Genomic DNA, 13,093 nt, shown 5'->3' on the forward strand with positions numbered 1-13,093 from the left:
AATTCAATCACTGGCAGTACCTATTATATACTTATATAATATATATTATTATTATTATCGTCCCATAGCACAATAAAATATATATAAATCTATCATATAGAAAGATGCATTAGCAAGCAGCGTATTTATAACAATTCCTAAAACAGGAGGCACATCCTCAAACCTTAAGGAACTATGAGCTCCATCGGGCTTTCAGTCAGCCTACGAATAGCAGGGCATCATGGGAGTTAAAGTTCTTACACACTATACCCTATAGATATTTACGTAGAAAAGACATACTCACTCCATGATTAGCGGCTCATCCAAGTATGTTTTGCTTAAGTGCGTTTTATTATTGATATCTGTGGGAAATAAAGCGACAGCGTCACACATTATTCGGCACGTCATGGCATTATTCGGCACGTCATGGCATTATTCGGCACGTCATGGCATTATTCGGCACGTCATGGCATTATTCGGCACGTCATGGCATTATTCGGCACGTCATGGCATTATTCGGCACGTCATGGCATTATTCGGCACGTCATGGCATTATTCGGGGGATTGTGGCATTATTCGGCACGTCATGGCATTATTCGGCACGTCATGGCATTATTCGGGGGATTGTGGCATTATTCGGCACGTCATGGCATTATTCGGCACGTCATGGCATTGTTCGGCGCGTTATGGCATTATTCGGCACGTCATGGCATTATTCGGCACGTCATGGCATTATTCGGCACGTCATGGCATTATTCGGGGGGTTGTGGCATTATTCGGCACGTCATGGCATTATTCGGCACGTCATGGCATTATTCGGCACGTCATGGCATTATTCGGCACGTCATGGCATTATTCGGCACGTCATGGCATTATTCGGCACGTCATGGCATTATTCGGGTCTGCCTGCGTTGGGTGAGATACAGCCATTTACGCTCTTTGCAGAGGGCTTTAAAGCCTTAAGAGTAACATTTACAATCAAGGCTAAAACCGCAGGTGGTAGGCAGGCAATCTCTCTGTAGGGAATGTCATCTCGTGCTTTCTAAAACTGCTTTCTTAAAGTGTATCCACATCGGGCGACTCTGAAAAATCAGAGGTTTCCTAAAACCTGCTCACATTTCCAACTTTAAAGCCGGGAAATAAAACGTCGGGTTCAATAACAAATAACAGGGGGCTACAGAGACCCCGTCGGCAAATCTAAAGCATAAACGTCGAATAGGAGTCTCTAAGAAGGGCTTGGTTTGGATCCGCGAAGGGTTCTCCCAAACGTGTAATGAATGTACGCTGCTAAATAGTTTATTCGTTCTATTAACATCGCTGCCTAAATATCTGCCGCTTTCCAACCAAACACCCTCATTACAATTTAACGTCTCCTCTCTCATCTGACAACAAACGCAAGCATTCCTCCACAGCCAGAAACCTATCTGTTCCACCACAAGCCCAACGCCGTGGAGATACCGAGAAGATCTCCCAACGCTGAAACAGCATGCAGTCTAAGAGCACGGAAGCGGTTAAAGGAAAGCACGCCGGCTTAAAGGACCGTTACCGGTACCAGTAACGCTACGTTTAAATGGCGCATGTTCTGCCAAACCTCCTTGGCAAAACCCCCAGCCGGGAATGTTACTCGGGGGCTTCTCGTGGCATTGAAGGCTTCAAGCTCATCACTGCATGTGCATATGGACAAGGGATACGTGCCAAACAGGACATCATAACCTCTACAGTCCACTCTATGACATCAGAGCAATAATCAGACTCGCATATACACTAGACATTAGTCAACAAGCTGTGCCATCACCAAACCTTGGATAATAGTCCTGTGTATTGGTTTATATAGCGCCATCATAGTCTGCAGCGTTGTACAACAAGCAGTGCGTCACAATCCAAAGACGAGGCATGTGTTTAGAATGCTAATTCTCCCACAGAGAGCTGATTTAGCATTTATTCCTCTTTACAGAACCCACTGAAGCTGACCTGTTATAAAGTAACCAGAAGCAGCAACATATTTTTGGACTGTTCACAATGACTCTGTTGCTCAGAAGATTATTTGATAAGTAAATATTTTGTGTCACGTACCGATCCGACAGCAAAGAAAACACACCTTGTGTTCAAACAGCAATACTAATCGCTGGCGGAGAATGTTTGCACCGGGGCCATAGGAAGGGCGAGGCGAGACAGGCACTCGCCTCGGGCGCGGCTGCGAGGGGGGGGCGCACAGCCGTCCAATCAGCATCTGCAGCCTCCAGGACTGCTTGGGGGGGGGGGTCACGGATCTCTCCAACCAGCCCAACATTAAGGTTGCCATTCAAACACATTGGGCACACGAAGCCCCTAAATAAACAGTAGGGATTATATAGGGGAGGGGGCAAGCAGTGAGGCCCCCTCCCCGGGGCAGTCTTCAGAGGAGTGCAGAGGCAGCTGCAGCTGTGCTCTCCCCAACCAGCCCTGCTCATCAGGCGCCCCCGTGGGCAGTGCGCACCCAGGCACCATCAGCACTGGTCTGGGTAGGAGGTGTCCGATGAGCAGATCACAATCCCCCTCTAACCGGCCCAACACTTCAGACCTCAGCTTCCGTGCTCCCTAATCACTACACTCCGGCAAATGATGCAGAGTGCTGGGATGTGACGTCACCCGTTAATAGCGCGCATAGCGAAGAGGGAGCACAAAAGCAGAGGCCTGGAGTGACAGACCTCGTGCTCCCATGACACGATGGAAAATGAGAAAAGTAAGATGAGAAGTAAGGGCTGTGTATATGTGTGTGTGTTTGTAAACTGGTGTTTGTGTGCGTGCATGAGAATAATGGAAATTATATTACATGGCGGGGTCCCGTTATACGTGGCTGAGAATAACGGAAATTATATTACATGGCGGGGTCCCGTTATACGTGGCTGAGAATAACGGAAATTATATTACATGGCGGGGTCCCGGTATACGTGGCTGAGAATAACGGAAATTATATTACATGGCGGGGTCCCGGTATACGTGGCTGATATTAAAGGTAATAATGTTACATGGCGGGGTCCCGTTATATGGCGGGGTCCCGTGGCTGGTCTGAGTACGGAATAGACTGCTGTTGTATCTCTCCCTGGCTGTCTCTGTCTCTTCTCACAATGCAATCAGGACTTATCACAACCAGACAGTACCTACAGTGTAAGGGAGCCCCATGGAAAGTTACCGATCCCATGTGAAAGTGGAACGGCGGAGACTTACTCAGGGTTTGGTTCTGTCCCCAGTAGATGACGGCAGACAGTGGGGAGCCAGCCTGACCTTTGGGAACAGTGGTCAGAAGGACATCCATCTGAGAGTCCCCATTGTAGTCTCCAGGAACCACGCTGGTTATAACGATGTCTTCACTGGGAGAGAAGAGACATCCTTACAACGGATTCTAGCAGAATCAGAGCGGGGATATTAAACCCGTTTACTGCCCCAACCCAGGGTTTTAATACACCTTTATTGCAGACCCCCAGCACTCACCTCAGTGGCAGCTTGACCTTTGGGTTAAAGTACGGGGTGGACTTTACATCCGCCAAAAGGATTCGGAGCTCGTTTCCTGCCGGGACACAATGGAGACGGTTCACAAATTAAACAAATTAGCCATCACGAGCCCTACGCCAGAGAGCACATAAAAGAGGGGGCCGGGTGGGGTACAGGGACCTTTTATATTGTACCCCACCAAGCACGAGCTGGGGTACATCAGCAGAATACTGGTTTATTGTGGAGAGGGTGTCTGCAATACCCATCAGTGCTGGGCAGCCTAGTCTCCCCCTGACTAAACTGGGGCCAAAATGTGTGGCCCAGCCTTTCCGTACTACCACCCAGTAAGCAGGGGAGGGCCACAAAGCGTAAACAGCGTGCTGCCAGCAACTGGGGGTTATGTATAAAGAAGGATTCTGGGGCAAAGTTGGGATGCTGATGTTATTACCATAGCAACCAAAAGACTGGTCCGGTTGATTGGCAGCTAGCGCTGTAAATAACTCAGCTCTGACTCACACAGATCCCACGGCATCCCGACACATTATTACTTAATGTTTTATATAGCGCCATCATATTCTGTAACGCTGTACAATGGCACACAAATTAGAACAGCCACCAACCCCCTAACATGTGATGCCCCCCACAACCAAAACATGTTACAGCCCACCTTGACATGCGCTTGCCCTCCTACCAAAACATGTCACAGCCTACGCTCACATGCAATGCCCCCCCTAAACAAAACATGGCTCCGCCTACCCCCCCCGGACATGCGATGCCCCCTAACGAAAACATGGCACAGCGCACCCCGACCAAAACATGTCACGCCCCCTCCATGTCACACCACCCCATCATTGTGTCAACCCCAGCATGTGACAGCTCCAAACACGTTAGATCTCCCCCACCGGTCACAGCCTCTGCCCCCCAACTATGCCTTAGCCCCCGGTCCCCTCTCACCATTGCGGATGAGAAACATGTCGGTCTGCTTGTCCGCGTTGAAGTCCCCGAATGCAGCCACCTTGCCGGCGGTATCGGTACCCATGATATCCCCGGTGACATTGCGCAGGGAACCCCGGACCTGGCGGGCGGACACGGTGAGCAGCACCACGAACAGCTCGAGCGTTAAGGCCCCGGTACTCATCACGGGAACTGGCCTGACAGCGTCACAACCAGCAGACTTCCGGGTGTGCTGCGACAACGCCTCTTACGGCGAGTCGCGCAACACTTTACGGCAGCTGGAAGCTGTGTGACAGAAGGCAGGAGCTGGGGCCCCGGAGATGGCACAAATCCTGGCCGATGTCAGCTGGAAGGTGCTGGAGCTGAGGGCCAGATCTAAACGCTCAGGTTTGGCACCCACTACCCCGGCATGACGAGTGCTGCCCCCGCTGCCTGCGTAAAACCTGCCGTTACCCCTTCGTAGTATACACAGTATATCCACAGTGTACAACATGCCCCCCCTAACCCTGTGTATAACCTACCAGAACCCTGTATAACACACAGTGTACAACCTGCCCCCTAACCCTGTGTATAACCTACCAGAACCCTGTATAACACACAGTGTACAACCTGCCCTGCCTCTGTATAACACACAGTCCATAAGCTGCCCTGCCTCTGTATAACACACAGTCCATAACCTGCCCTGGCTCTGTATAACACACAGTCCATAACCTGCCCTGCCTCTGTATAACACACAGTCCATAACCTGCCATACCCCTGTCTGTCTGTGTAGCCCCAATTGCTTGTGAATTACACACATTACGCGTGACCTGCTCTGTATAAGCTGACCTGCTCTGTATAAGCACATTGCCAGCACTGCTTTTCGTGCCGTTTATTCTCTGTGGGCTTGAATGAATACAGTAGTGGGAAATTACCCCTATCTGTGTATGAAACAGAATTTCTTTAACCTACCCTGCCTCTGTATAACACACGTTATCTGTAACACTGCGTCTGTCCATACTATGCCGCCTGTGTGTAATATGCTGTCAGTGTATAAGGTACTGTACCATCGACTACCTGCCTCTATAATTAACATTGTCTGCACATTTAGTTGCCCCGGAGCCTGCGCTGTATTTACCCCGGTGCTATTTCTGCTGTCCAGCTCACTATGTTAACCCTTATTGACCTGGAAGTGTTTATAGAGCAGCAGATGGTCTGTCTGCGGCACCCAGGTGTGATCAGCGAGAGACCCCCCGGCACTCGGGTTCTGCCGTATGTAGAGGTGTTAACCCTCGAGTGCCACTCATCTCAAATGACCTCTACATGGCGTTCCCCTCAGCTGGCAGTTAACCCTTTGAGTAGCAAGGATAGGAACCTTCTGTAACTTAATGTGTTACCCCCATTTGGCATCGACTCCAGCTGTTCGTGGTCTTTGCTGTCATTAATATTTCACGTTTGGTAACCATGGAGATAATGTTTATCCTCTCAGGAAAATTCACTTTGATTTATTTGAATTTAGATTTACAAAAAAACGACCATTAGGGATGTTTTACAAGTTAGTGTCATTTATATAATTAGGTGAAATATTTCATTTAGTGGTTATGAGGCTGAATTACTCCTCAAGGGATTCTCACTAAACCCACAAGCAGGCTTTGTGCAAAGTTTGAAAAGTAGTCTTATCACCATAGCAACCGATGGAATTCTCAATTTAGCAGGAATTGGTCCATCGGTTGCTATGGTGATAACATCACTTTTCATACTTTTGCAGCAGAATCAGCTTTTATACGTATACCCTGTTGGATAAAGAACAGCCTGTTGAGTGCCAGTCACCATAGCAACTGCAGGGACATCTCTTTTGACTGCTGCACTTTAACTCTTCGTTGCAGCATTGATAATCCAGTATTCCCCATGCGTTAGGAGTGCGGCCGATCCCCACCGTCTATTTTCCGAAGCCGTGTTTGGTGGTAGGATCACACCTGCCCAGGCCACTCTCCTCCCGCGCTATTTCTGTAACTCCTTCCTTCTCAGTCCTTCAGGCCAGTGACAGCACGTCAGGACAGTTACTACTCCATATGTGCTTAACCCCATGAGTGCCAAACACACGGGCAGCTCCTCTGGCACATCAGGAGAGACGGTGGTGGTCATTACCTTGTCTGTCGCTTGCCTGTTTGTCTGTGTTACTGTTTCTACTAATAAAAGGTAGTTTGTGGCATCAGCGAGCAGCTCGTAACACGTGGAGCCCTTTTACCCCGGTAGCCGGTTTAACCCTTGCTCTGCACTGTGGGAATCCCATCGATTCTCTCGACACAAAGCCTTCCACCTCCACACGTTGTTAGGTTTCATACATGTGCATCATTATAAATGTAAGAGTATTACGCTCAGAGCTTTCTCTCTAATGCCTTATCGTTTATTCGGATATATTTGTAAATGTTGTAGAATTGTCCGTGCTGTTATTGGATCTCCAGCAGGTTGGGTAAACCGCTATTCCTGAGTCTTCTTTCACCACATTGGCCAAGATTTGCTTAGCAGTTTGTAATTGTGTAGCCCCAGCCAGCCAGGTCAGCTCATGCAATGCCGTGGGTTGAGTTTTTGGTCCCTGTATTTCACAAGCCCTGTCATTGTCGTAACGTCTGATAATATCATTATCCCCAATGACCCCGCGTACCAGCAGGGAGTCTCGTGTCCTCGCTGTTATACCAGACGGCTTCAGATGGAACTCGGTTTCCCGCTATCCGTTATCGTTTGGATTCGTTGGAGTCCAGGATGTGTTTTTCGTAGGCTGTTGAATCTTCGTCTCCTCTGAGGGACATGCTATTGTTTTATTTAGTGCAGTGAAGACATAGTTAAAACTTTGAGGGGTTTAAGTGTAAATCATTTGAAATTGTTAAATTAATGAAGCCCCCATCTGTTGTGTCATCTGCCTTTGTAGGACATTTCCAAAGCAACCTCCTGCATAGATGAAGGATTCCATTCTTTGTTTAATCTGATAATTCTCCCCCATAAAATACTAAGTTTATTCAGGGTTTATTTGGGTCAATAAATTCCGTATTGGCTAATTCGATTTATCAATGTTGCCTATTGTTTGCAACAAACAAAAGCCATTGATACTTGTTTACAATGGCTGGAGAGATTAGATGTGTTACAGCACAGAGTGGACGACCTTATCCCCACAAGAAGCCTCTTAAAGGTGAACTCTGTTATTGGCATCTCTGTGAGAGCATGAAAAAGATTAGGCAAAAAGTCTTCTAGTGGATACATTCTAGCAGTTGGTCGTCCAGAAACGTTACAATGTTACCAATTCAGTCAGTGTCGAAATGTAACTACGTCGCGTTTTCATGATAAATCACCCATACAATCTAACCATCAGGGACACCCAGGGACCCATCGAGTCCAACCATCCTCTATCAGGGACCCATCGAGTCCAAACATCCTCTATCAGGGACCCTTCCAGTCCAACCATCCTCTATCAGGGACCCATCCAGTCCAACCATCCTCTATCACGGACCCATCCAGTCCAACCATCCTCTATCACGGACCCATCGAGTCCAACCATCCTCTATCAGGGACCCATCCAGTCCAACCATCCTCTATCAGGGACCCATCGAGTCCAACCATCCTCTATCAGGGACCCATCCAGTCCAACCATCCTCTATCAGGGACCCATCCAGTCCAACCATCCTCTATCACGGACCCATCCAGTCCAACCATCCTCTATCACGGACCCATCCAGTCCAACCATCCTCTATCACGGACCCATCCAGTCCAACCATCCTCTATCAGGGACCCATCCAGTCCAACCATCCTCTATCAGGGACCCATCCAGTCCAACCATCCTCTATCAGGGACCCATTGAGTCCAACCATCCTCTATCAGGGACCCATCCAGTCCAACCATCCTCTATCACGGACCCATCCAGTCCAACCATCCTCTATCACGGACCCATCCAGTCCAACCATCCTCTATCAGGGACCCATCCAGTCCAACCATCCTCTATCAGGGACATAAGATTGAAAACTATCCAGCAACTGGTTGTGGGAACTTCATTCAATCCAAGCCAGAGGCAAGCGGCCCCGGGGCATTTTGAGCCATGAAGTTAAAACTGGATCGATTCCAAAGCAAATGGCTAAATCTAGAAGAACGTTCCTACTGATTGTTGTGGAACTCTTTTATTTGATAAATAGGGACCGATTCCGTTATTCCAAACACCTAGTTTTCTCCTGACATTTCCACCAGGCTTTAGCTACATAAACCCAACATACATGTTCTGGCGCAGCTTGCCGTGCAGTGCACAGCTTGGCATTATTCGGCGTCACGGGAAGGAGAGGTCTGCGTGTTAGTGAGCGCTCGCTGCAGCCGCTCACGGAAGTCTCACAGTTTGGCATCTCGGGTACTTCAGTCGATGAGTCTCTAATATCTTATCCATGTCTCTAATCTGTTTGTGATACATGTATGTATAATGTATGTTTGTGCTACATGTATGTATAATGTCCGCCATTGTTTCTTTTTGTCTTGTTTTACGATTGCCTTCATTTAACAGCTCTAACATTTTAATTTCACGGTGATTGCCCTGTAACAACTACTAATTGATTGCCTGAGAAGTTTCTGATTTGGTGCATCCCATTGAAATGGCCAATTCTATCGACAAGACGGATTCCTTCTCACCCTCTTTCCTAAGGTCTGGTAAGTGATCCGATGTCATACTAACTCGTCTCCGGTAGCATGTTACGTGCATATGTCTCTTTCATTATGTGTAAGACTAGTAAACGGTGCCTCCTGCCTACTGTCTCATCTGGGCCTGCAGCCTTCACTTTATTTAAATGAAATCCTTACTTTTAGTTACTTATTGAATTAATGTTATGCACTGAATGCGCTCTTTTAGAATGGAGAGTATATAGCTCCTGGTTTCTAGTTAACAGAACTTTTTTATATCCCGTACAGTGGATTTAATGACCGTATTAATACATCGAGGGGTGGGCGCGTATGGTCGATTATTACCGCCCCGCAAAAGTGGTTTGATTGTTCTTGATATCTGAGATAAGGGATTATTTCATTATTAAGCAGCAATCTCTGAAATGTCTCGCTCCGTGTGCCGCCTCCTCTTCCAGCGCCGTTAGTTTCTCATGACGTTTGCACTTTGCTGTCGTGCCTGAACGTCGGCGCCTGGCTGGGTTTCGTACACGAGGTTGTGCAGGGATTAATTCCCCCCCTAATGCACCGGCTCCCGCGTGGAGGGTTTTTATACTGTTGGTCGTTGGCCGCGCTTGAAAGATCAATGTCCTAAAAATAGCTGCGCAGACCCATGTGGGGTTACATTCAAACCCAAGCCTCAGGGAACCCCTCGCTGCCCCCGCTGCCCCCCGCTGCCCGTGGCGTGGGACACTTCACGCTGGGGCATTGCTGTGCTTTGATATTGCGGTATCTGTAACCCTATGTTTGCATGTGTTTTTAGCGTAGTTCATTTTGTTTTGTGGGGATTGAGGTTGGAAATAACCGGTCTTTTCATTTTCTTTGTGCTGCGTTGTGCGGAGAAGAGTCACCCAGTGAGTATCCCAATCTTTATTCAAATCTCATCGCTGTCTTTGTGTCAAAACTTCCCAGCCGGAGCCACAAACTGACCCGGGACAGACCGGGCTCCCTGTATGCCTGCCTGCCTGCCAAACGTCACGAGTATGGAAGTAGTGGCATCACCGTCTTTATTCTTTGGGGAAACGTGGTATGGGAATAATGCAGATAAAACCATCGTGTGGACTAGAGTCTAGATTCTGAGCTCACGGAGCAGATTCCAAGCCCAAAGGGCAATTCACGTTTGCCAAGGATCTCAGGGGGGGCAGATAATTTAATGGTAGACCACAGGACCACTGAGGCCTGCAGGTGTATAAATAACAGACACAGAAATTCCTAGCTGTGAGATTTCTGATGCAAATCATTGCCTTGCAGATACAGAATCACAGGTTCACCTGCTGCCCACGCACACACATACACGCACACATACATACACCCACGCATAAACACACATACACGCACACATACATACACCCACGCATAAACACACATACACGCACACATACATACACCCACGCATAAACACACATACACGCACACATACATACATACTCCCACACATACACGCACACACACACATACATGCACACACACACATACATACACCCACTCATAAACACACACACACGTACTGTTTTAAGGGAATCGTTTTGTGTTCTCCGTAGTCTTATGCAGTTTCCTGGACACACAGAATGTAAATGGTTTGATGAGTGCTTTCCTCAGCATTATATTCAGATGAGGCTCTCCACCCCTCGCTTCCCAGCGTTTCCTCACCCGTTTACATCTCCTTGTGATACTCAGGGTTTTTTTTCTCATATGAAAGGTTTTCTTCTCTTTGAAAGTAAGAGAAAAACACAGCAATTTATCTTGTGTTCGGCAGATCAAAGCCCGGAGTAAATCACACTTATTTCCATTATATAATCTCACGTCGTAGCTGCAGTTGTTGAAAGAATAGCTAAAGGTGGTTTAAGAAGCTCGGCTTCCGGACGTGATTGAGGCTCACGGGTATTTATATGGAGTTGCCCCCATACTTTGGGACTCCAGCAGCCTCCACTCTTCTGGGGAAGGCTTTCCTCTAGATTTGGGGGAGTTTCTGTGGGAATCCAGTAGAGCGTTTGTGAGGTCAGGGTTTGGCTCGTGTTCCAGTTCATCCCAAAGGTGTTCGATGGGGTTACGTTCAGGGCTTTGTGCGGCCGGTCAAGTTTCTCCTCACCAACCTCATCCAACCATCTCAACATGGACCTTGCTGCGTGCGCTGGGGCGCAGTCATAGAATAAAACAGGCTCTCCCCAAAAACTGTCCCGCAAAGCTGGAAGCCGAGCATTATCCCAGACCATTACCCCCCCGCCAAACTTTGGACAGGCGGTTTTTATTACGAGGTACGAGCGTCAGCATTGAGCAGCCCCGTTCTGTTAATCAGTTAATTAGTTAGTGTGCTTCGTGGCTGACAGTTTGTTACTTCTAGGGGCAGATTTATCAGGGCAGAACTGTCCTGTACGACCCGTTCTGTGGCTTTTGGTCGGTGGAGACGGCCGCCTTTATTTGATGCACCTGTTAGCAGTAGGTGGGTCTGGAACCCCTAAACTCGATAATCAGGAGGGGGCCAATGTCTCTGTCCTTCCGCTGCATTTCACGGCCCCGTATTCCCAACGATAGCATTGTGCTGGGGTTAAAAGGCTGGAGCCCCCCAATTATCCCTCCTCATACCCCTTTCTATAATATTTTCGCGGTTTGGAGCCAGTGAGGGATGAGTCTGTATGTATTTTTAGGAATTTGCACATCATGTTGTGCCTCTGTGGGGTATTAATAATAACTCTGTTTGTTCTTTTATCGTTCTTATGTTTTATGATTATGGTTTTTGCTTTTCATGCAGAGCGAAGAATAGAAAGCTATTGTTAAAGATGGTTTTGTGAAGACTCCCTCGCTCTGACTTTAATGAAGTAAAAATAAAGCTATCGGTGGGACGCACGTTTAGGGGGCTGATGAGGAAACTCATAGCGGGTCCTGGAGGCCGCGCTCGCGTTTCGCTGCTGGGTGCCCTGAATTTAAATAGAGTCAAAGACAATTAGGTTTTCTTGGAAGTGAAAATACGTGCCCTTGGCCCTGTCCTTGCTGTTATTAGACCATTAAGAAAGTATTCGCCGCTCCTCGGGTCCTTCTTGGTACAAACAACAGGGAGCCGCAAAAGAAAGCCAGGGATACGGATGCCTGAACGTTCCCGTCTACTATGTATATATGCTTATTAGCCAAAGGATGCGTGTGAAACATACATTCTATCCAATTAACTCGAATTCTAACGCAGCAAACACCATTGCAGTAAATTGGGTAGAAATAAAAGGTGTTGATGAAAATGTGATTTCAGGGAGTGAATGCAGCTTTGCGTAATGTTCTCTGGAGAGAAGGCACATATTAAATCGCAAACTAATACTTGGCTTTGTCTTTGTTTAATTGCTTCCGCGGTGCCGTGGAGTTATGGTGGGCAAATATTGATGAGTCTCCGTGCCAAAGAAGTGTCAGGGAATGGTAGGCACGTCGATCGTGCGCGATGGAGGCGCTGGAGGCAGATTCTCTGTTCGGGCATTAAATGCCTAAAGTGTTCCGATGTCATATGTGTTATTGAACATGTGTGTTATAGAACATGTGTGTCTTAACTCACAATGCAAGAAATATGAAGCTATTTAACCCGCATATTATCTCGGCTAAATCTCCAGGAGCCAACCTTTACCTGTTAGAGAAGTCACCAGACCGGGTATCATCCAGCCGATGATCACGGCCCCCCGGCAGCGGACCCTGGACAGGGTGCTTTTCAGCCATATTTCCCTGATAGGCTGGGCTGTTACATATTTTCTGCCTGTCTATAAAATGGGCAAAAAAACTCAAAAAAGGCAATTAAAATATTAAGAGAAGATACTAATCCCTGCCGAGCGAATGAAGTGCTGCGGATTTATTAGGTGAGCTTCGGCGCTGGCAACGGTTCATTTACGTGAATAGCGAGAGCCTTTTAGTATAAATTTAAATGATACCAGATTTAGATACAAGATTATTTTTTTATATTAAAAGACATTTTTATGTACTTAATTGTTAAGTTAGGTCTTCACGGTCTCTCCCACAATAAAACTCTCCAGACCCCCCGATTAATCCGTGTCCT

The 13,093-nt window shown here is 47.5% G+C and overlaps 2 protein-coding genes across 7 annotated transcripts in view; one reads left to right on the top strand and one right to left on the bottom strand.

The window, feature by feature from the left end:
* ITFG1 (integrin alpha FG-GAP repeat containing 1) overlaps positions 1 to 4,674 on the bottom strand; it is a 34,012-nt gene extending 29,338 nt beyond the window's left edge. The window contains exons 1-4 of the mRNA XM_053448944.1: positions 4,405 to 4,674; positions 3,451 to 3,526; positions 3,187 to 3,329; positions 284 to 341 (exon numbers count right to left, since the gene is read on the bottom strand). Coding sequence (XP_053304919.1) covers positions 284 to 341; positions 3,187 to 3,329; positions 3,451 to 3,526; positions 4,405 to 4,588 — 461 coding nt within the window. The 5' untranslated portion in view covers positions 4,589 to 4,674. The remainder of the gene's footprint in view (positions 1 to 283; positions 342 to 3,186; positions 3,330 to 3,450; positions 3,527 to 4,404) is intronic.
* Positions 4,613 to 13,093, top strand: part of PHKB (phosphorylase kinase regulatory subunit beta) — a 55,110-nt gene continuing 46,629 nt past the window's right edge. The window contains exons 1-2 of one of the 6 annotated variants that reach the window (XM_053448931.1): positions 4,613 to 4,791; positions 8,983 to 9,063. In XM_053448931.1, coding sequence (XP_053304906.1) covers positions 4,725 to 4,791; positions 8,983 to 9,063 — 148 coding nt within the window. In that variant the 5' untranslated portion in view covers positions 4,613 to 4,724. Of the gene's footprint in view, positions 4,876 to 8,920; positions 9,064 to 13,093 lie in introns of all 6 variants that reach the window. The other 5 variants (XM_053448930.1, XM_053448936.1, XM_053448935.1 and 2 more) reach the window with 5 other exon arrangements.

This window comes from Spea bombifrons, chromosome 10 (genome assembly GCF_027358695.1).
Source record: "Spea bombifrons isolate aSpeBom1 chromosome 10, aSpeBom1.2.pri, whole genome shotgun sequence".
Taxonomy (NCBI): domain Eukaryota; kingdom Metazoa; phylum Chordata; class Amphibia; order Anura; family Pelobatidae; genus Spea; species Spea bombifrons.